This window comes from Bactrocera dorsalis, unplaced genomic scaffold, assembly GCF_023373825.1.
Source record: "Bactrocera dorsalis isolate Fly_Bdor unplaced genomic scaffold, ASM2337382v1 BdCtg047, whole genome shotgun sequence".
In the NCBI taxonomy this organism is placed as follows: domain Eukaryota; kingdom Metazoa; phylum Arthropoda; class Insecta; order Diptera; family Tephritidae; genus Bactrocera; species Bactrocera dorsalis.
The window spans coordinates 41,613-65,403 of NW_026038098.1; the positions used below are offsets into that span (position 1 = coordinate 41,613).

At 35.7% G+C, this 23,791-nt stretch overlaps 6 protein-coding genes across 8 annotated transcripts; 2 read left to right on the forward strand and 4 right to left on the reverse strand.

The window, feature by feature from the left end:
• Nucleotides 1–150: 150 nt before the first annotated feature.
• Nucleotides 151–1,048, reverse strand: LOC125775270 (acyl-CoA-binding domain-containing protein 6). Its single transcript, XM_049461516.1, has one exon. The coding sequence runs from the start codon at nt 1,046–1,048 to the stop codon at nt 299–301; it is 750 nt and encodes a 249-aa protein (XP_049317473.1). The 3' UTR covers nt 151–298.
• Nucleotides 1,042–1,590, reverse strand: LOC105222762 (heterogeneous nuclear ribonucleoprotein A/B). The gene is made up of 2 exons (XM_019989128.3): nt 1,407–1,590; nt 1,042–1,348 (listed from the first exon to the last, which is right to left on the reverse strand). Exons 1-2 carry the CDS (start codon nt 1,470–1,472, stop codon nt 1,151–1,153), a joined length of 264 nt encoding a protein of 87 aa, XP_019844687.1. The 5' UTR covers nt 1,473–1,590; the 3' UTR covers nt 1,042–1,150.
• A 2,873-nt stretch (nt 1,591–4,463) lies between these two features.
• Nucleotides 4,464–13,790, forward strand: LOC105222763 (phospholipid-transporting ATPase ABCA3). Its single transcript, XM_011200216.4, has 14 exons — nt 4,464–4,717; nt 4,811–5,369; nt 5,458–5,601; nt 6,040–7,269; nt 8,636–8,909; nt 8,991–9,486; nt 10,747–11,087; nt 11,149–11,274; nt 11,345–11,554; nt 12,141–12,279; nt 12,341–12,523; nt 12,739–13,398; nt 13,472–13,537; nt 13,590–13,790. The coding sequence occupies exons 1-14, from the start codon at nt 4,500–4,502 to the stop codon at nt 13,762–13,764; spliced, it is 4,821 nt and encodes a 1,606-aa protein (XP_011198518.2). The 5' UTR covers nt 4,464–4,499; the 3' UTR covers nt 13,765–13,790.
• A 307-nt stretch (nt 13,791–14,097) lies between these two features.
• Nucleotides 14,098–16,888, reverse strand: LOC105222760 (probable nuclear transport factor 2). 3 transcript variants are annotated; one of them, XR_007423521.1, is made up of 6 exons: nt 16,633–16,888; nt 16,210–16,281; nt 16,050–16,148; nt 15,656–15,879; nt 15,463–15,582; nt 14,098–14,379 (listed from the first exon to the last, which is right to left on the reverse strand). XR_007423521.1 is itself a non-coding variant. In XM_011200210.4 (4 exons), the coding sequence occupies exons 1-4, from the start codon at nt 16,738–16,740 to the stop codon at nt 14,266–14,268; spliced, it is 393 nt and encodes a 130-aa protein (XP_011198512.1). In that variant the 5' UTR covers nt 16,741–16,884; the 3' UTR covers nt 14,098–14,265. The 3 variants fall into 3 exon arrangements, 1 of the variants encoding a protein (XP_011198512.1); XR_002183816.3 differs by having other exon boundaries at nt 15,463–15,879; XM_011200210.4 differs by lacking the exons at nt 15,463–15,582; nt 15,656–15,879 and having other exon boundaries at nt 16,633–16,884.
• A 344-nt stretch (nt 16,889–17,232) lies between these two features.
• Nucleotides 17,233–18,751, forward strand: LOC105222759 (inositol polyphosphate multikinase). Its single transcript, XM_011200209.4, has one exon. The coding sequence runs from the start codon at nt 17,500–17,502 to the stop codon at nt 18,529–18,531; it is 1,032 nt and encodes a 343-aa protein (XP_011198511.2). The 5' UTR covers nt 17,233–17,499; the 3' UTR covers nt 18,532–18,751.
• A 183-nt stretch (nt 18,752–18,934) lies between these two features.
• Nucleotides 18,935–23,552, reverse strand: LOC105222758 (splicing factor 3B subunit 1). The gene is made up of 5 exons (XM_011200208.4): nt 23,404–23,552; nt 22,792–23,190; nt 22,652–22,731; nt 22,410–22,592; nt 18,935–22,351 (listed from the first exon to the last, which is right to left on the reverse strand). The coding sequence occupies exons 1-5, from the start codon at nt 23,429–23,431 to the stop codon at nt 19,067–19,069; spliced, it is 3,975 nt and encodes a 1,324-aa protein (XP_011198510.1). The 5' UTR covers nt 23,432–23,552; the 3' UTR covers nt 18,935–19,066.
• Between the last annotated feature and the right edge of the window lie 239 nt (nt 23,553–23,791).

A 23,791-nucleotide genomic window follows, 5' to 3' on the forward strand; every position in this document is an offset into this window, starting at 1 on the left:
ATTAGCATTTCGTATCCAATTATAAATTCGTTTGTTTTATAAAATAGCACCACCACCAGAAAGATTTATGTTACACCATGGTGTCACATACATATAATATAAAAATATCTTTTATTTCGTTCAGTTTTAAGTCAATTTCAAATCGAAATATTTTTTTTATTGATAAATAGAGAAAATTTATTTAAACAGATCATACCGAAACTCCTTATTATAATTTTAATATAAATAGTTTGAACCGATATTAACGAAAGTTACAGGTAAGAAAATAATCAATATATGTAATTTATATGTATCTACATCAGGTTTTAAGTAATTCGTAAATATCATTATTATCGGCCACATCTAGACTCGATTGCCCATCTGCGTCTTTAATACCTGGATCCGCATTAGCATCTAGTAGTATACGGATACAGTCGACATGACCACAACTGGCAGCATAATGCAAAGCTGTCTGTTGCTCAGAATCGCGTAAGTTTACATCGACGCCATTATCTATTAGATATTTTAGTATTTCGACAGCATTACGGTCAGTGGCCCAATGTATAAGACCCATACCATTTTCGTCGAGGTGATCCATAATTTCTACCGTTAATAATTTTTGAAGTTGAATGAAATTTCCTTCTTTGATATAGTCAAAGACATTTTTTTCGTGTTCCTCTTTTTGCTCGATTTCTTCGTGTTTTTGTGGAATGGAATGTACTACCCAACTAGATGGCGTTTTGCGTTTGCTGGTGCTTTCGTGATTTGGTAACCAATTACTGTCAACCGCTTTAACTTTTGCAATATATAAATTTTTTGCTTCTGTGCAAGACATATCGCCCAAATCATTCCATGCGCACCATTTGCTCCTACTTTGCATATTAAATACGCTCGGCTTTGGCGTGTTACATCGACCACAAGTTGCTTGCTTGTATAAACCATAGATTTCTAAAAGGTCTGTGGACTCAAGTGAGTTATGAATTTTTTGTAAATGTTCTGCTGCTTCCGAAAATATTTCATCGAAAGGTTCGGTGTCAATGTCACTGTCGGAAAAATCGGATGTAGACATTATGGAAAACTAGTTTTTTTATTACGTTTGTTTCTTTAAGATTTCGGGATCCGTATACTACATAAAGACTTATGTATAATGCTTTATATTGAGATTTATATTTTAAGATTTTTGAATGTTTAAATAATTGCCCTCAAGCACGTGTTTTTGTTCACTTTCAATTTTCTCTATTGGCGTGATATCATTGAACACAACGAAACCGTATCCACGTGAACAGCCTGTTTTCTTATCGAAAATCACGTTTGCGGATATTACACGACCGAATTCCTTGAAATATGACCGTAGTTCCTGATGACCCACCTAAAATCAGATGAAAATTGTTTCAACTAGCATCCAGTATACATACTCTTTGACTTACCGTCCACGGTAGATTTCCCACGAATAGTCTTTGCAGGCCCTTGCCTAATTTTGTTGCTGTGGCCATTTGCTTAAAATGATAATTATTAAAAACACAACTCCACTCTCCTACTTAGATTTGTTGCGTAAATTTGTGCACAATTATTTACCGCATAGACATTTCTAGGCTACCAAAAATAAAAGATGTAACATATGTCAATCAAAACAGCTGTTTTAGGGTTGCATATTTTTCACATTAGGAATGTCGTTCAGAAATAATATAAAAAAGTTGTTTTAAATCGTCTAAATGATCCAAAATATAATATTACTAAACTCCGTGCACTTGTTCACAGTTTTCCTCGGTGCCTCCTATACTTACATATATAACCAACTGGCAGCTAGCTTTCCGCGAATTTACCGCGTGACTTTCAAATCACATAACATCGCGGCGCAAGAATCACCTAAGCACTGGCCATGCACGGTGTTTGCTTTACTTATAGTACATAGCCAACTGGAAGCTAGCTACTCGAATTTACCGCGCGACACATCGCGGCGCTAGAGTCAACTAAACACTGGCCAGGCACGGTGCCTGCTTTATTACCGCGCGACTTTCAAATTACATAATATCACGGCGCGAAAGTCACCTAAGCACTGGCAGGCGCGATGCCTGCTTTACTTATTTAGCCAGCTGGCAGCTAGCTTCCCGCAAATTTACCGCGTGACTTTTAAATCACATTACATCACGGCGCGAAAGTCACCTAAGCACTGGCCAGGCACGATGCCTGCTTTACTTATTTAGCCAGCTGGCAGCTAGCTACTCGAATTTACCGCGCGACTTTTAAATCACATAACATCACCGCGCGAAAGTCACCTAAGCACTGACCAGGCACGGTGGCTGCATTACTTATATAGCCAAGTGGCAGCTAGCTACTCGAATTTACCGCGTGACTTTTAAATCACATAACATCACGGCGCGAGAGTCACCTAAACACTGACCAGGCACGGTGGCTGCTTTACTTATATAGCCAAGTGGCAGCTAGCTACTCGAATTTACCGCGCGACTTTCAAATCACATAACATCGCGGCGCGAGAGTCACCTAAGCACTGGCCAGGCACGGTGCCTGCTTTGCTTATATAGCCAACTGTCAGCTAGCTTCCCGCGAATTTACCGCGTGACTTTCAAATCACATTACATCACGGCGCGAGAGTCACCTAAGCACTGGCCATGCACGGTGCCTACTTTACTTATATAGCCAAGTGGCAGCTAGCTACTCGAATTTACCGCGCGACTTTCAAATTGCGTAACATCACGGCGCGAAAGTCACCTAAGCACTGACCAGGCACGGTGCCTGCTTTACTTATATAGCCAACTGTCAGCTAGCTTCCCGCGAATTTACCGCGCGACTTTCAAAGTGCATAACATCACGGCGCGAAAGTCACCTAAGCACTGACCAGGCACGGTGCCTACTTTACTTATATAGCCAAGTGGCAGCTAGCTACTCGAATTTACCGCGCGACTTTTAAATCACATAACATCACGGCGCGAAAGTCACCTAAGCACTAGCCAGGCACGATGCCTGCTTTACTTATATAGCCAGCTGGCAGCTAGCTTCCCGCGAATTTACCGCGTAACTTTCAAATTATATTACATCACGGCGCGAGAGTCACCTAAGCATTGGCCAGGCTCGGTGCCTGCTTTACTTATATAGCCAACAGTCAGCTAGCTTCCCGCGAATTTACCGCGCGACTTTCAAAGTGCATAACATCACGGCGCGAAAGTCACCTAAGCACTGACCAGGCACGGTGCCTACTTTACTTATATAGCCAAGTGGCAGCTAGCTACTCGAATTTACCGCGCGACACATCACGGCGCAAGAGTCACCTAAGCACTGGCCAGGCACGGTGCCTGCTTTGCTTATATAGCCAACTGTCAGCTAGCTTCCCGCGAATTTACCGCGTGACTTTTAAATCACATTACATCACGGCGCGAAAGTCACCTAAGCACTGGCCAGGCACGATGCCTACTTTACTTATACGAGTATAGCCAACAGTCAGCTAGTCGCCCGCGAATTTACTGCGTGACTTTTAAATCACATTACATCACGGCGCGAAAGTCACCTAAGCACTAGCCAGGCACGGTGCCTGCTTTACTTATATAGCCAAGTGGCAGCTAGCTACTCGAATTTACCGCGCGACTTTCAAATCACATAACATCACGGCGCGAAAGTCACCTAAGCACTGGCCGGGCACGATGCCTACTTTACTTATATAGCCAACAAATCAAATCACATTACATCGCGGCGCGAGAGTCTCCTAAGCACTGGCCAGGCTCGGTGCCTGCTTTACTTATATAGCCAACTGGCTTCCTCTGAAGTCACGTTGTAACTTCAACAAATTTTTCATTGGATAATTATTATTTTTCCAATATATTTTACTATAAATGGGATTTTTTTGGTCTTTTGCAATAATGTTTTTATCTTAAAGCATATAAATCTTCACGTTCGAATGAAAGATATTTTAACACATAATTTTCCGCTCTACAAAAAATGTCTGACGATTTTTCAATTAAAAATACTCATATACTGTATGGTATTTATATAGTACACCATGTCGTATGAGCAACCAGAAAGTGCATATGAATCGGTTGTACCATTTGATGTAGAACTTTAACAGCTTATACCTTTAAATAAAATTTTTTATGAAAAATTTTTTACGACCTTTCTTGTAGAGGAGAAAATTTGTAGTTGAATATCACTTTTTCAAAGTTATATATTTACTTGTTTAAAGCAAAACATAGTATGAAAAACCTAAAAATAAAATGGAAAAGAAATGTGATTAAAGCGATGTTTAAACAGAGAATAAAGGACTTGTTTACATTGGATTCTTATTTTTAGAGCAAATACTGAAATTACGAAGGGCGTTGGCAGAAAAAAATCAACTTGAAGAAATAACGGTTACGTTAATATACATATGTACATGCAAATGTATATTTATAAATGTATAAAACATACATTTATTGTTGCAAATTTACAAAAACAAATTTGTATTATTGCTTTCGGACTAATAGTAATATGGATTTTTATATTTTATTATAGCTCTAAATAAATCAAATAAAATGCCGGCCTCGGTTAAAACTGCCGTTAGTAAAAATTTTAAATTTGAAATTCGTTCAGTTAAGAAAACCATCTCAGAAATAGTTATAATAATTATATGTTATTTATTCGCTGTTCTGTTCCCCACAACTCCGTCGATCAATAATGAACTGTCTGATGAAGACCTTAAAAAGATTGTGATACATGACGAACAAAATCTCGATAATTTAGACATTCTAAAGTAAGTTTGGAAAAAAATTACTATTTTTGCTTTAAATTTTGTAAGAGAAATATTTGAATCACATTTCATTTATACACCATTTGTATTCATTAGATCCTTATTAAGCGTCTCTGGAAAACCAATGCCAACAAATCTGACATATACTCCAGACGATGAAACGGCTACCGGTATAATGGATGAAGTTGCAAAAAGTCTACAATTAACCGAAGCAAAATCATATAAGACCGAAAAATTAATGATGAACAGATTCGACAGAAATACAACACTAGCTGCTGTTAAATTCATATCAACGACAAAGGAAAATCTAGAAAATGAAATACGTTTTCCAAGTGAGTTTCGAACAAAGGACTTAAATCATATGGGTACAGAACTTTGGGCAACACGCTGTAGCGGTATACTTGCTCAGGATGCAGGGGAAAAAAACGTGCAAGATGATTTATATTTACGAGAGGGTTTCTTGCAGTTGCAACATCAAATATTTGCCAAATGGTTACTCAAGACACAGGATCAAGATATAAGTAACGTAAATTTTACAGTGCGATCATTTCGACAACATACCAATGCGAGAATGTGTTCTATCACCAACAAGTCCAGTATATCGATGTTTTGCTTCAGTTTTTCATTCTTTCTACCATTTCTAAATATTCTATGGGTAATACATATGAACATTAAAATGATTCATTCTTAGATATATAACATATGAGTATATATATGTATCTATTTTCATCAAACATTCCAAGCGGTATGGGCGTGAACGAGAAGAGAATATTTTAGCTCATCATTGGAGATATGGATTTGATTATGCCAAGTACTGGACTGGCAACTGCATTGTTTCTTTTTTGCATTTATTAGTTTTGGATATATTCATTGCAATTGTGGTTTTGGTAAGACAATCATTTTTTCGTTATAATCATATTTGCGATTTTCTAATTAAACAATTTCGGATTGAAAATTAGATTTTCAACTTTCAATCTCGATTTTTTGGAATACAATTTTTTTCAATCCGGAATTTGGGATTAAAAAATAAATATTTTTAATTAAGATTTTCGAAATTACAAAAAAAAAATCTTTAAATGTTGATTCAACTATTTTTTATGCATTATTGCAACCGTAATTAACATTACATCCATTAAGTTATATTTAATTATTTTATTATCTTTAATGCTTTGATTATTATTTAAAAACGTTATCGCAGTTTCAATACTTGACAAGGCAATAGTCTTGGGAAATAGGCATATCGTAACTCGAAGTATTAAACTTCAATTACCAAAATGTTAATATCTCTAATAATATATAAATCATATTGCTCTCTCTATTTATAGCTGCCACTTGAGGGAAAATTCGCTAGTAACATTATTTGGTTGATCCTTTATCTAATTTCATATAATATTGCACTCCTGATTACCGCCGTGTTTATAGTCTCAATTTCGACTAAAGCACTGCACGCTGTGTTATTCGGAGCTCTGATATGGCTTACCATGTATTCCTTATTCTCAATTTTGGTGGAACATTATTTGGAAATGACCACAATTTTGTTCATTTGCTTTATTGGCTTTGCCAACAATGGGTTTGCATATGGAATGCGCGAGCTTCAAGAAGGCGATGATTTTTTAAATCCACTCATAACGATGTTGGCAAACTGTGCATTTTATTGGATACTGATTTCCATAGCCGAGTACTTTAGTCCAGGGCCTTATATTAAAACGTTGCCATTCAGCTTATGCTGTAGTGGACGCTGTCTTACCACAATGAATAAGCCCGCCAAAGCTCCAAATTCGAAAAAACACAATATCTTAATACTGGAAAAGCCCATAATTTGGGAAAATTTTGAATTCGGTACCATCAGTAGTGTTGAATTGATACGTTTAAAAAATGTGCACACCAAATACAATTCCGGCAGAATACAACTTAAAAATATTACAATGCGTATCTATGCCAATGAGATCACTGTCATATTTGGACCACATTGCTCAGGCAAAACGACAATAATTCAATTAATGGCAGGTTGGAGGCGACCACTGTTGGGACAAGTACAAATTGAACATAATGATTTGTATGAACATTGGAATAAATATCGTGGTAGCATAGATGTATGCATGCCAAATAACGCATTATTTGATTTACTAACTGTCGAAGAAACATTAAAATATTATATGCTAATTAAATTACCAACAAGAGATAATCAAAAAATCAATATGGAATTAGATAAATTTTTCGAATCTGTAAGAGCAACACGAATACAACGTAAAACGTTGGTGAAATCATTAACCTATAGTCAAAAACGTTTCGTAAGTTTGGGTTGCGCCATTGCTGGTGGTACAAAAATCGTTTTACTTGACGAACCTACACTTCATATGAAAGGAAAAGAGCAACGTTTATTTTGGAGCATATTACATAAAGAAAAATATGGTCGCGCTATTGTGATGACCACATTCGATATAACCGAAGCCGAAGCTGTTGGAGATCGTATTGCTATGTTCGGTGAAGGCGCGCTTTTAACGTATGGTACACCATTTTTCCTTAGGAATAAATTTGGTGTCGGTTGTGATTTGGTAATAATTTGTACATATTTGAATTATGTAGAATATATATATAATACAAAATTATATTATACAAAAACGTCAGGTAAACAAAATTATTACATACATACACGGTTTGTCCGGAAAGTAATAGGATTGATTTTCTTCCGCCGCGACTGTACTTCGGAGCGTGCGCGCACCGACTGGATTTGGTAGAGAGCGTTCCTAGCAAGCCGAAAATGTAGCGTTCGTTAGAGCTGATGTACGCGATTAAATTCTGTGTCAAACTCGCTAAATCTGCGACAGAGACGTTTGAATAACGTAATCACAGGTGATGAGTCATGGATCTTTGAGTATGATCCCGAGACAAAGAAGCATAAACCGGCGTCTCCTCGCCCAAAAAAGAGAAGAATGATCAAACCCAAAGTGAAAACGATGCTCATTGTCTTTTTTGACAACAAAGGCATCGTCCGTCATGAATTTGTTCCTCCTGGACAAACCGTCAAGGCCAAGTTTTACGTGAAAGTTCTTTAGAGACTCAAACGAAGGGTCAATCGGGTCCGACAAGACATCGCAGCCGATTCGAAGTTGCACCACAGCAACGCCCCGGCTCAGCCACCTAACCAAGGTCGGCATCTCCCAACGCTTCCCCTGCACAGCCCAGATGTGGCTTGATAGTGCTGCATCGACGCAGAAGGAGCCTATTTTGAAAGTTCTAGTTCTATTACTTTCCAGACAAAACCTGTATACATATGCGAAACGTCATAGCATCAGTATGCAAATTAAATAAATTTTATACCCTGAACATTACCTTTATTTCGAAGTTTATAAAACCCAGAAGAAAACGTAGGAGTACCTTTAGAAGCATGGGCCGGAAATTTCGCGGCTGATATGGGACCTCTATAGCATATAGCTGACATGAAAACTGACCCATAAAAATCAAGCTTCTGGGCAACCGAAGTTAACCTTTTTTTGCTTTAAGTGTTGTTTGCCTATTCCCCAATAGTTTTGCGTAATGGTTTCGATGTAGCGGTCCTTAATTGTATATAAATCCGGAGCCAGTTGTGAGATCCGTCACATGGAGAGACTGTTCTATTATTAAAAATAGCTTCCAGAATGACAGGAGTTATATTCATGTCATTATTATATGGTTAGATCGATCAAAATTAAAGGCAATTGTAGAAGTTATTCAGAACCTGGGTTAGATCGTAAAATCTAGCATTGATAAAGCAATCTTCTAGCTACGGCTTGGAAATATAAATCTCACATTCTGCATTATGGGAATAAACATTCAAATTGATTAATTTATAAAAACTTTGTTGCTTAGTACATACTCTTAATTGGATATTTGAACATCTTACTCATAGAACCTTTATATGTTTATGTCTTTGTCCCTAAGATAATAGTCAAATCCGACACAGCATCAACCGAAGCTATAACTGAGTTAATAGGACGATTTATTCCTGGTGTTATACCGGAAAATGAAATTGGAGAGCTACTCTACTACAAACTGCCACTTGATATGAGACCAAAATTTCAAAATATGTTGATACATTTGGAGAAGGAACAAAAAAATCTTGGCATCATAGATATGCGAGCATTGAGTAGCGAGCTTACTGAAATTTACATGACAATGGGTACACGCAAAACGAAACAAGTCATAATTAGCGATAGTATGTATTAAATCAATTTAAATTTGAACAAAATTTCGTTGAAAGGTATAATTCTTTTTATTTCTTTTCGCATAATTATAGAAAAACCTACATGCGAATATATCTCTTCAAAAAAGCTTGGAAGGCAACAAACCTACGCATTACTAAATAAGAAGCTCATACATCAAGCGCCAAACTTTGTGCCCCTCATAACAATGGCCGTTTCATTCATTTTTATACTTTTGATAGCCATAATGGCAAAGCATAGTATGAATGTACCACCAACGCGCTACAATCCCATAGAGTTGGGTGCTACAAAAAACATCGATTTAACAGTATTTAAAGACTGTAAAACCATTCAGGTCTATAACCCTATAAGAAAAAAGCGTGTTGGCGAAAGCTCGTTAAGATTTGACCAAAACTCGCTTCGTTGCCTTCGTGTTAATTTTGACAGTTTTTTGAAAAAATCAGAAACTGTAATGGACAAATTTGGCGCAGTTGAAGTTAATGGCGATGGCGTATACACCGGCTGGTTTAATCAACGCATATTCCATACAGCTCCACTTGTCTTGAATTTAATGCATAATTTGTATCTTTCGTAAGTCATTGCTATGTTTCTTGTTTGTTGTTGTCGCGGTTAGTTAGCGCTAAGATTTTAAATATTTTCATCGCTTTCAACTACTGGGAGGTTCAGTAAACAGCTATTTCAAAGATCTTTCACGCCTCTTCTCAGCAAGAAGCCTAACACTTCTCCTCACTAAAACTACAGCCACCATATTCACGAACTAGACGAAGTAGTACATACTTGATCTTAATATTGACAATCGATGGAATAAAACTCTGAAAATTTAGGCGTTACACTTGACAGCCGAAGCAAAGTCTCTGCATACGGCCTCCATTATTGCCAAAGTGCAGATCCTCAACTAAATCCTGAAGTCGATAACCAGCAGCACCCGAGGAAAAGACAAAAAACGCTCTCGGCAACATACAGGGCAATCGGCTAGTAAGTTGTAATGTACTCGTACACTCTGAACAGCAAAAGGATGCCTCCTAATATCTCCCGTTAACTTCAACGCTTTCAGTCCGCAATACTTCCGGTTAACAGCGAGATATTTTCATAGACGAGAGGCCGAGTTGCCTTCCGAGTAACTTTTGCGCAACTTCGTTCTGAATACTGTAGCAGTTTAAACTAATGAGTGGTGTAGTGAGTCCGCATATTACCCCAATCCCCTCTTTGCATGTCCAATGAGCACAAATACCCTTCTCACTGTAGCCCGACTCCATCGAAACATGACGTCTGCTATCGTTAGATGACTTCGATGATAGTCAACAGGAATCTTACCACCTAAGCAGAGATTAGTTAACTGCTACAACAGCAGCGGGAGGTCCAGTAAAGAAACAATGGAGAAGGGATGTTAAATTAATGGGTTTAATAGATCTTGCCATGATGTGGTTAGAATCATACGGACTGGTATCGTCAGAACATGCGTTTGCTTTAATATTTTCAAGTCGGAAGTGCTGAATTCTGACATATCTGTACTTTGTTCTTCCAAGTCCTAAGATTTTCTTCTACAAGCCGTTGTTTGAAAGAGTTTCGAGATGCAATAAAAATGGTGCAACTTAGTACTTAACGTAAAAAATGATATAATCGGTATATAACTTTCCTCATCCTTCTTTTGCCTAAAAACACCGTCTGTTCGGTTTTCTTTAACCTGAATATCTCGGACAGTAAATAAGATACTAAGAAGATACGGTCCGACCTTATAACTTATAAATATATAGATTTGAATATATAACATAATGTGTTTGTATAAAGGATATAATTAATATAAAACATTTATAATTTTTATTTATTTAGAAATAAAGATATTAAAGCAATAACTACAGTCGCTAATCATCCAGAACCCACGCCATTACGTGCCAAAATTCACGTGCTTGATCAAGAGAAGACTCATTTACTGTTACCAATGGTCTTGGGAATTGCCATACCAATATCAATTGCATGCTTTATTGTGCCCCTTGTGGAGGAGCGTAAATATCATTTGTTGACACTACAAAAAATAGCCGGTGTTAGTATGGCACGGTATTGGTGTGTGAATTTTCTATGGGATTATATAACGTTCTTCTCTTACTCTATTGTTTATACAATTATATTGGCTTTATCACCAATCGAGGGTTATTCGTTTTCGCACAAGATGTGTAAGTTACCGAATTATTAAACATTTCCAATTTAAATGATTGGTGATTATTATATTTTTAGATGCAATGTTATTAATGAATATCTATGGAGTACCTGGCTTAGCCTTGATATATTTACTCTCTATATACTTTTATTATACGATGTGGTCAGCATTTCTAATAGCAGTTTTAATACAGGTTGGAACAGGTAAATTTAGAAAGCTAAGTAGAAACTATTTCGAAATTCAATGCTAATTATTCAAATATTGTTATCAAAGGAATATTTTCGTATATTGTGTATTGGAATATTTTCTTGGACAATGATATAATATTTTATATTTGGGCAATATTTCCTACATTTTCCCTTATGGATGGCATAAGTAATGTATACACAGAAACTAAGGAAGAAGAATATTGTGAACAAGCATGCGAGGATGATGAAGATTGTGATAAGAAAGATATATGCGCCACTATACCACAATGCTGTGGTAAGTAATAATTTTAACAAGTAAGGGAGGGCTAAGGTCGGATTTCATCGAATATTTCATACTCTTGCAACGTGTCAGGACCAAAGCATAAAGTTTGTAAGTTATATGAGGTCTAAGGCAAATTTTCACCTCATTTTATCCATTTTAGTCTTAAAGATGTGCTGTTATTAGAAATATTTTTATTAGCACAATTGCCGATATATGCGGTATAAAGTCAACTAGAAGTTCGAAAACCTTTCCATTAGATATATGGGGCTAAAGAAGTTATTGATCCGATTACACCCATTTTTGACCTACGGACATACTATTATTAGGAAAGGATTCTCTCCGAATTTCTATAATATAAATATCTCACAGATTGACAGATTGAGTTATCGCTTGCACATACGGACAGACAGACAGTCACTCGATTTTCTAATTTCGTTTTCTTTTCAAATAACCAGCAATTTTTACGTACCATACATTTAGTAGATGGGATAATTATATTTAATGCAGATATCTATGTACATATGTATATATTTTATTTACCTTATTAATTGTATTTATCCAGTTAGATGCATACTTTTATATATTCATATTTTTACAGTGTCAACGATTTTCAAATTTGAAGATCCTGGAATTCTAGTTGTAATTTGCTACATGCTAATAACAGCTGTGTTTCTATTTATTGCCATATGTGTTGTAGAATCTAGGAAAACTCGTAAAATGTTTTCGTCGAAGAGAGAGTATGTTTCTTTATATATATGTATGTAATTGTACTTGCATTCATAAAATATACGTTTGTAGCATAAAAACTCTTCATTCCGCAACACATCCTTTCGACGATCGTGATGTGGTAGAGTTAAAGCAATATGTAGCCGAACAGGATTTACAAAGCAGTCTGAAAAAACGTTTTATGGTGGATCAGCTAGAATACAAAATACTTAAAAAAGTAAATTCTCTGGATACAATTTCATTTATAGTAAACGAGTGAGTAACATTATTTTGCGCCCTTATGTATATCTTTTTGAAAACTTAACTAATGGTCATTTTAATATACCCCGTGCAGGGTATAAAATTATGGCAAACATTCCTTTAATATTGAATATCATATTTAATTTAAAATTGCGTACGATAAAGGGACATTAATTAAATTTTCAGTTATTTGCAAAATAGCATTTAATACCCTTGTTTTATGATTGTAGGGGTCAATGCTTGGCAATATTCGGCTCACACCATAGTGGGAAATCACATGTTGCTGGCCAACTTATTGGCCAAACCAATTTTGCTTTTGGTGATATATTCGTTGATGGCATCGAACTGAAATATGAACCTAAGAAAGCACTTGCAAAAATGGCATTTGTACCGCAAGATCATGGGCTTTGGGAAACATTTACGCCACGAGAAATTTTACGCTTCTTTTGCATGTTGCGCGGTGTTGTACCAAATGATATTAAAGGAATTTTACGAGATCTCTCAAGTGCTTTTATTATGGGTTCCTATATGGATAAACCGATACGTGGCATCAGCGTTGATCGGCGTCGCAAAGTCAACATAGCGTTGGCATTGATCGCTCAACCGACTGTTACAATATTGGATGAACCGACACGTGGACTTGCTCCACGCACTAGTCGAGAAATATGGAATGTTTTGCGTTATAAACGTTTTTTGGGCAAAACTTTAATTTTCACAACATCAAACGCAATCGAGTTAGAGGCATTAGCCGATCGTGTGCTTATTTATAATGAGGGCGAGATGTGGGCATTTGGTAATGCCCAATATCTACGTAGCAGATATACAAAAGGGTTTTACTTAGATGTGAAATTGAAGATTGATGGTGCGAATGCTGAGGAAGCTAAAGACAAGTCAGTTGAAAAAATATATTATTTAAATTATTTACAAACATAATAATATACTATATGTTTTTATTGTTTTTAGTCTATATAAAGATGCCGAGAACTTAGTGCGTTTTGTGACCTTCTTGCATGAAGATTCTGAATTACAGTTGAGTAACTAACTATTTTATACGATATTTAAGTAATTTTTTGTATTTTAGGGTGCGCATCGATAATTGCTTCAAATTTTATTTGCCAGTCCCTATTGTAAGTTATTCATTTTTGTATGGTTCTATGGAAAAAAATAAACGGCGCCTCAATATTGCTGAGTACGGCGTAAGCCAAGGAACAATTCAAGATGTTTTCAATGCGATTGAAGCCAATCGGAATATATAAGGATATCATGAAAATTTACAAAAAAATGTGTATGCTTCTAATTTGGAATATTGTTAAAAAATTACCTGTCGCTCTGCGAATTGTTTAAATAATATATGCAAATATTCAGTGCTGTAAATTAAAAGATATGTTTAGTATTTTCAAATTAAGGTAAACTCAATTAAACATAGGTATATACTGAAAAATACCGAAACGCAGACTTCAATATATAAATATTAACTTTTAACATTAACCTGAAGTTGTGATGACGGAATAAGTATTTATAACTTCAAATAAACAAAAAAATGTTATTGAGAATAGTAGAGAAATTGAACCTCAACAAAAAACAATCAATTTAAATACGGTGTAATATTATTTTCAGACATAATAACGAATAGAACAAATCCATTACAAGTACACGAAATAAATGCCACAGAATATCTAACGTTATTACAATCACTCCATTTGTTTTAATATTTATGTATCATTATTATTATAAACGTAATCAAAATGTTGACACAACTAGGCTGTGTCGTGTATATTCAGACGAAAGATGTCGTGTGCACAGAAAAATGTACCGCCGAGTGGCCGCAAAACGAAGACTTGCGAGAAGGCGTGTGGTGGATCCTCGTCACACTGTAAATAAATAAAATTTACATACTTAAACCTAACTCCATAAAATAGCAATTGAAAACTATGTAACATTATACCTAAATAGAGTAAAACAAAAACACATACATACATATGTATGCATTATCCATGTAAATAAAACACTAATAATAAATGGTTAGGCGAACATAAATAAATAAAATAAGTGGAATATCTAGAAAAATATTAGGAGGGTTGTGCAAAGGTCTGAGGTTTTTTTATACAAAATATACAAAAAATCTAGGTACTAGGTACCAAAAGTACAAAAATTCATTTACAAAATGATAATAAAAATAAAAAAAAAGTATCGCAGTCCATGGCCGGAGTGTTTTCGGGAATTTGTTAAGCAAAATTGCAAAATTATAAGTAAGTGTCAAATACAGCTAAGGAAAGGAATACAATTTAATAGAAGCTTTAGCTGAAAGTTACAAAATTTATATAAATTTCTAAATTAAATTAGAAATGATTAAATAATTTTTAAATTTTCGCAAATTTACAATGCCCAAGAAATTAACTTTTCACTAAAGAGCATGTCATATTATTATTCATTGGCATTAGAAAATGATTGGAAACTTGCAGAAATTTGTCAGTTTAATACGAAACTTTTACTTAATTATTCATGTACATATGTATTTAACTTTTCGAGTTCGTAGTTTTTTTATGCTAAGATATTCAAACTTTCTAATAATAAATGATAATTACGAATGTAGTTTAGATATTTATGGGCAACAATTAGTAAAGTGAATAACATAATTAAACATTTCCCAAATAATATTCATGTAACAGTCATAGCCGGGGTATAAATTAGTTTACACTTCTGTAACGTAAATGGCTGTCATGGTAATTGCAAGCATATGTTTATGTGTGTATGTATGGTGGTAGGTTGTACAGTTTTTGCATGCGTTTAAGAAACTTTGGATAATGTTAATAGGAATTTTTTTAATATGCCAATAAAAATAATACCACAACGAAACGCGTTAGACAGAAAATTATTTTCAAAATAGTTATTACATTCGAAAAATCGGGTTATATTATCAGCTAATAAAATTTTATTTATGATTGATTTATTACCAAAAACGCAGAATACTCTTCGCATTTCATAGTAAAATCGGCATCGATGGTAGTGGCGTTGTTGGCGGCATATCTGGCGACTAAACTCGACACAGTCACTAATCAGTCAAATTTATTATTCTAAATTATTGCAATTTTTGTATAATTGGCTTTCAGATTTCCTTTTTTGTTATCGTTATTTAAGGTAACATACGTTAGCAAATTAGCATAGTTTATTAAAATGTTCTATTATCGCAGCAGTAACTGTAGCGTCCACTGTCAAGCGTGAGTTAAGGGCAGTGCACGCAGTGCATATTTTCCATATAACTATACGTCGTGTAGCGATAGCCTGAAAATATCATGTTGTACGAAGAAACTACCACCCACAGGCTTAAGAACAAATGTTTGAATATACGCATGTGGCTGGTCATCATCGGTCTGATAAGGCGTCAAATGCAGCGTGTACACAAATAGATCAATGAAAGGATCAAAAACTTAAATTAAGCTATGTATAGTATACACACCGGCCATTAAAGTTACATTTTGTGAAACATGTTTTAAACCGTACAATGGAACAAAACTTAATGTTTGTTTCAATTATATTTTACCTTGAGTCTTCCTAATACATTGATTAATACGCCTCCGTCAAACATTGGTTGTGAATCTACTGCTGTTATAACCCTCGATATTTTTTGGAACGACAAACTCTACATAAATATTAAATTAGTTAATAAAATAGTCAATCGAATGGTAACCAAATGTACTCACAGACAACTTTTCCATTATTTTAGGTGCTCCTTGCAATTGTACGCCTTCAAAGGACATGAATGATTCGGTCGCCTAGAATATAATTATATATTCATTAATATATATTAGATATTCTTATATTTTACACATTAAGTTTTTGCTACTGCTGCTGCGAACGCAAACGGAATGGTCCAGAAGTAATATATTTGAAGCACTCTACGCTAAAAATAGCACAAATGGCGGTTAAGTGACTTTGGCCACTTACCACAGAAGGTATATAAATTGGAAACAAAAAACATATAATAGCAATAAGGTGCAATTATAAATGGACATGTGTCATATGAAATTCTGTGGACAAAAAGGTGGAGCAGCAGTGGCAGAAACAACAACACCGGTACAGAGGCAGCGGTGACCACACCAGCTGCAATACACATTCACACTCACACTGTAGAAATTGGCCACATTCGCTCTGAGGTTGGGATCGTCAAATGTCGCATAGTATTGTTGCACAAATCCTTTACCAATATCCTCGTACTGTGGATTTAACGCCATTTTCACTTCAAAATTCAATAACTAAAATAATGCAAAAATACGAGTAACTTATAAAAAAATAGGAATTATTTCCGTGCAAATTCCGACGGATTCACTTCGTCTCCCCTGCCGTATGCGAAATCGGTTGATTGCGCGCTGTCAGTGTAGCCAACACAATGCGATATGAATAAAAATGTCACCTAATAAAGATTAACTAATCGAAAAGTATATCACAATGTGCATAGAGATTTTATTGATACCGTGCGTCAAATAATTAAAATAATAGTAAAATAATTTAATATCTGATATATTTATTTTCTGTTTACTGTTGTATTAAAATCCTTATAATTAATAGGGACTAACGTCTAGCTATTGTGAATTTGTTATTTACTTCGACACCTAAAAGTATGCATCCATCGATTAACTACTTATTTGGTATATCATAGCAAAATAAATGCATAAAATTGATAAGATATTTCATAAACATTCGCACAATAAATTAATTATTTCATAACGTTAACAAAATATGCTAATATCAATTCAAATATATGGTAATAACTCGCAGACAACTTTTCCTGAATGCATAGTGGTTAAAGTATATTGCAAAAGTAAAAGGATTAAATATTATGTATATCTGGCAGCATTAATCATTGGCTCAATCGGTTTCAGGCGGTATTAACTTTGGGATAAGAATTTAGATATGAATAAATTGTAGTAATTGAAAATACTTTTGCAATACTTGCATTACTCATGCGTTTATGGGTATTTTGATGCCAACTAATGAAAAGTTACATACAGATGCCACGTAAAGTTTCTACAAAAATGACGGAAAAGCACACAAATATTTGCGCTGCTTCTGAACTGGTCGAGATCCAACTTCCTGCTGGATTCGCAGCTATGGAAACTCAAGTTGCTGGTCATACGTTTGATACATCTTCTTTGGGTCTTTTACAAGACAATGGTGGTTGCGTGCTTAAGCCACTGGGCAAACCGGAATGTGGAGAACGTGAGAAAAATTTTTATGAAAACCTTCAAGAAGCTGAAAAATCAAATGACTCAAATGTATTGCAGCTGCTTAGTTCATTTGTGCCAAAATACCATAAAACAGTGACATTGGTTGTTAATAACCGTCAACACACTTTCTTGAAAATGGAAGATCTCACAAAAGGTATGCGAAAACCTTGTATAATGGATATTAAAGTGGGTAAACGAACTTGGGATCCTATGGCATCAGAACAAAAACGCCGTGTAGAAGAACAAAAATATGTACGCTGCAAACAAGTTTTAGGGCTTTGTATTCCGGGCTTCCAGGTGTATACGCACAAAGATCGTAAAGTACTTCGCTTTAGCAAAGAGTACGGTAAAAATTTGGACTCTGATGGTTTCCGCGAGACAATAACACGCTTCATAAATGCGCAAAATGGAGTTTTTAGACCATTGGTTTTTGAAATATTAAAACAGTTATACAGAATACGAGAATGGTTTAAGATGCAGACACTATACAATTTCTATGCAAGTTCCTTATTGATAGTATACGACTATGAACACCTCGAAAAATTCCTACTACCAAATGATTCACACCAAGGTAATGGTATTTCACAATTGACAAATGGTGATTTAGAGAATAATGGCAGCGTAAACCTAAATGCACAGGAAAGCACTGAATATAAATCAAGTAATGCACAATGGGTAAAAGTAAAAATGATAGATTTCGCACATGTTTTTCCCACAACAAACCAATCTTTAGATACCAATTATATTTTCGGATTAGAAAATCTAATCGTGGTATTCGAAGAACTAATGAACCGATAACAAATTTAGCACAATAAGCATTCTAAAATATTTGGCATAAAGACTTCCAAGAAGACTATTGTTATTTATACCCCTCAGATGTGGACACAAAATTATACCCTAGTATGTATATGTATGTACGTACAAGTCTTTTCGAACAAGTATAGGTATATTAATATAATTCAATATTGTTAATAAAAAAGGAGAAAAGTATTAATGAATAAAAAAATAAATTTCCTAATTCAACGTTTTAGTTAAAAAAGGGAAAGAGCGTAAAAAAAATTAATTCACTACTTATGAATTCGCAGATAATGTTTGTATACGTTGGAACTTTTCATTTGAATTGTTGAATATGAACTGATATTATTATCCTAAAACGAAATCACTCAACTCCGAAAATAATATATTCTAATGAAAACGAAAATTTTAGTTGAAATAAAATTATTTCTATATATAATTGTATCGGAATTATTGTTACATCTAAAAAAATCATTGTACGGCTACAGTTGTAGTTTTTGTATTGTAGAAAATGTTTCCCCAGCTATATAGACGCACTTTAAAGCATATAGTCCAGCTCATATCGTTCATATTGATTCTTTGGATCGTTAGTAATCCTTGGATAACCAGCTATTAATGCGTCTTGTCCACCAATGTAAAGAGAGTTGTAAATTTTCCAATACACATCTCGGACTTTACGTGCCGGATGAAATAGGCCCTGAAGTGTATATTGCAAAATTTTTATGGGACCGAGTGAAACACGTAGACCATCAACAGCATCCATAAATGCCTGAACTAAATGAGGTGATGTTTCAAAAATATTTGGCCAAACGTAATTCAGCAAATGAATCAATGCATCCTCACATCCAAAACCATAAACGCCGAGTGCCATATGTTTAATAGCGGCACAAGCAGTTTGTCTATGCACTAAATCGCGGTCCATTAATGCGTCTTCCAACAAAGGACATACGGCATAAATGTAGTCTTTTCCCATTTCACCTATGTACTCAAAGAGAAAAGAAAGTGATTTGAGTACTCCATTTTGCACGTTCAGTTCTGGGACGCGGTACTCATTCATCAATGCAGGGAGTACTGTAAAAGGTCGACAAGTTTCAGCCACTATAGCAATAGCTACTGTAGTACATACACGATTCTGTCGTTCTTGTACTTTCAAATTATTCAACAAAGTTGCGAGCACATCATGTGGACCGATTGCTTTAGCTATATAACCAAATGTGTTCACTGTAGCGCGACGAATAGCTTTTTTATGCGCTTTAAGAAGTTCGAGTAACTCAAAGCAAATACGCATCCATTCACGCGCTGAAACGTATTCTGGTCCACGATCCGCAATTCTTCCGACTAAATCAATACAGTTCTCTTGTACTTTCTCATGACGATTCTTAAGTATAGGTGTCAGTCGTGGGAGTAAATCTTTAATGGGCGGTGTCATTTTAGTCATACCAATAACATTAACGATTGCCTTAAGCGCACCCAAAATACTCCCCAAAACCTCTGGGTATTCCTCTCCCAAATACTCGTATAATACAACACCTAAATGTCCCATTAATTTTTCTTCTTGACAGGTCTTCATAACTATGGCAATGCGGGATATTAAATCTGCTGCTTGTTGACGCACTTTCGCAGACTTATTATTTAAACGCCAAAGAATCGTTCCACAAATTTGTGGTAAATATGGTTTAACTCGTTTGCCTAGCTGATTGACAATTGTACCAAAACCATTCAACATGACCACGTCTTCGGTGGTTTGTTCTTGAAAAGCATATAGGATACCATCAATAAGTTGCTCCTCTAAACGTGAATCAATGTCTGCAGCTCCTAGATTACCCATGATCTTCTCTATGGTTTCCATTACCATTTTCCGATACTGTTCGTTTTCATCCTTTAAATCATCAACAACTCGATTAATGATTTCAGAAGCGCCAACTTTATTGGCAATTTCTACCGTGGTGTCTACCAATTGCCTATAATTGCGTCGATCCAAAGCCATTCGGTGATTCCAAAAGAACTTAAAGAAGTGTGGCAAAATCTCTTCTTTAATATATTGTGCCTCCACACCGTCAGTGGCGCAACACTGTTTTACTACCTTTAATACAATCTTTTTCATTTCTTCATCGGGTGACTGAAATTCACGAATCAAAATCAACATCACTTCACGGGTATAATAGTTGGCATACTCGGCATCCATTAATGGAATTAAATAACCAATAGCTTTTAAAAATGCAGCTAAACCTTTACCGCGATGTGTACGAATACCCTTCCATAAGGGCTTCAAAACGGAATCAAAAGATTCAATGCCATAAGGCGTCGCTGCTTCAGCCAATGCAGCAATGGCCAAGGCTGTGATCGTTCGCACTTTTTGTTGTTCATCCACTAATCCATGTTCGATAATTTCTACTAAAGCTTTTAAATGCGGTAAAATAGCACAGCCCATTAAAATGGCAATTTGTTGCACGATTTTTATACCGGTATGACGAGCTTGCCATGACTTTTTCGACTTACACACGGCTTTGAGAAACGGTAGTAAGGATGGAATACCTAATGCCGACGCTACAACGGCGAATGCTCGTGCCGTTGTATTACGGACATATTCATCGATGTTGTCGATATCAGGACGCATTGTCGAAATCATAGTGGCAAGGCCTGCCGCTTTGGCTAGATTCGAAATTATTTCTCGGCCTTCTACACGGGCATAGTAATCTTCATCAATTAGCAATGGCTCAATAACGACAAGAATTTTATGCACATAAGGACGCACTAAATCATCTAACTTATATAAGACACGATCGATAACTTTTACAAGTAAATGTCGTTCTTGATCTTCAAGCGTTGGAGACATAAGTAGCGGAAGAATTTGGTTAAATAGTGGTCCAGCTCCAAATTCACGTGCCTTGTCTGTTATTTGTCGAAGTGATGATTTACGCATTGGAGGTGAACCATTTTTAATAGTTAAAAGCAACTTCATTATTTTTCGCTCCTTGGCCTCTTCTGGAGAAAGACTGTCTTCATCTACGTCCACAAGCAGTTTATCGAAATATTGAGCATCTTCTGGTTTCATAAATGGTAAGTTTTGACCTTTTGGTTGGTTGTCCATAAATTTGGCATTTTTATCTTCGACTTGAATAAAAAATCCAGCGGGGGTACCAGCAATTGGTGTGGGTGTGGCCATTAATTTGCGCCCAGGTGTGCGTAATGGCACATAACCAGCAGGCGGTGGTAATATTTTATACCCAGGTGGAAACATTTGATCGAGTTCCTCATCTGTTAGTGGCCGATTGCGTTCATCAATTTCTTTTTCCCAACGGTATGCTTGAAGTTGCTCTGGTGTCATTGCAGCTAATGCGCCCGGAGTTGGAGTTGCCATGGCCATTGCCTTTACTCCAATGGGTGTGGTACCACCCGGTGTTAAAAGTGGTGTGACGTGACCTGGCGTGGTATGTGGAGTCATACTTGGTGTAAGGCTAGGCGTCATTGCAGAAGAGGGTGTCATTGACGGTGTCGCATTTGATGGAGTTTCATCCCAACGCGATCTTCTTTTTGAAGCACCTGGTGTTGATTCAGCAACAACATTATCACTTGTACCGCGGTCTGGTTTTGGGGTCTCAGCCCAACCACTGTGACCGGGAGTTTCACGTTCTGTCTTTGGAGTTTCATCCCAACGATTACGACGAGCTGATTTTTCTTGGCCAGGTGTCTCATGGCTTGGCGTCATTGGATGTGCCGGAGTAGCGTCCCAAATTCGTGTCCCCAAACCTGGGGTGGCCCCAGGTGTTTCACTACCTTTATGGCCAGGTGTTTCATCCCATCGATGATCACCTGGTGTTTTCTAAAAAACAAGATAAATGAAATTAATGTTTATAAAATTTTAAATTAATTAGTCTTACATCTTCCCAAGTAGGCGTTGCTGCACTATTAGGTGTTGCAGATACCTTTGCAGGTACAAAACTTTCGCTAACTGTTTGATCCCAACGCCCTCGCTTACGCGTTGTCGGTTCTTTAGTCGCCTCCCCATTCGAAGTTTTTACCAATGTGCCTTCTTTAGATTTCTCTTGTATTTTTCTTCGAAGCTGCATGTAATAAAAACCAAATTAATTTTTACTTCTGTAATATCAACTAAGCTACTCACCTCACTTTCCTCCCCTTTGAGCATTTGCTCACGCATTATATCGGGATATGTTCTGGATCCAATATCAGGAGTCTTTCCACCTAAGATAGATATTAATAAATAAGTCATTATTTTAATTAAACAATGTACGTTTTATTTACCATCAGCAAAGGGATCAGCACGCTCAGGAGATATAATAATACGACGTCTTTTTTGCCTATATTCATCCTCTCTATCTGCTATGGTTGGTCGACGTCTATCCGCCATTGGATCAACATCTTCCTTACCCTGAGTGACATCTTTTAAAACGGATATGGGTGCCGTATAAGTTGTACGCTTTTGAGGTACCGGGAATCCATCATCTTCGTCTTCATCCATTTCGTCGTTTGCTGCAATTGAAGTGTTATAGCCCTCATAACGATTCTTTCCTTTTCCGCCGCCTTCATCATATAATTCTGTATCATAAAATCCACCACTGTCCAATAAGCCAACTCCAGTCGATGAATTTTTTTGAATTTCCTTTTTCTTGGTTTGAATATCGGCAATTTGAGCCTCAATATCTAGGAAGAGCAAATAAATAAAGAAGTTTGTTGAGTTCTGAGTAACTTTTCTTCTAATTGCAAAAGGTAAATCAATACGACAAAAACGAGGTGAATCGATCCATGATTGAGACCTAACAAATACAAACTTTACCTACGTGGTATGTGAATTACAAAATTACACTTATGGTTTACGGATTTATAATTTCCAATATTTAATAAAAAGAAGCTTACCTTCGTGTGTTCGCGGAATATTTTCCATATTTTTCAACGTTCACTATACGTAGAGCGAAAAATAAGCGCTAGCTACTAAATTAATTAAATGTCAAAACTATAATAAACACGTTGCCATATTTTTATTTTCTCTGTGAAGTCAAAATTAAAATAATTAAATAAAAATGTTTTGGAGATACATATAACCTTTAAAATTTAATTCTAAAGAAGAAATATATTAATCTTTCATATACTAATATTTTATAATGATTTAAAATTATATAATAATTTACTAATGAAAATAAAATGCGAAACGAGAAATGTAGTAATGAATGAAAAATGTATTGCAATTATTAGAAAAAAAGAAATGTTGTATTTTAATGCATTTTTTATACAAATAAATAATAAT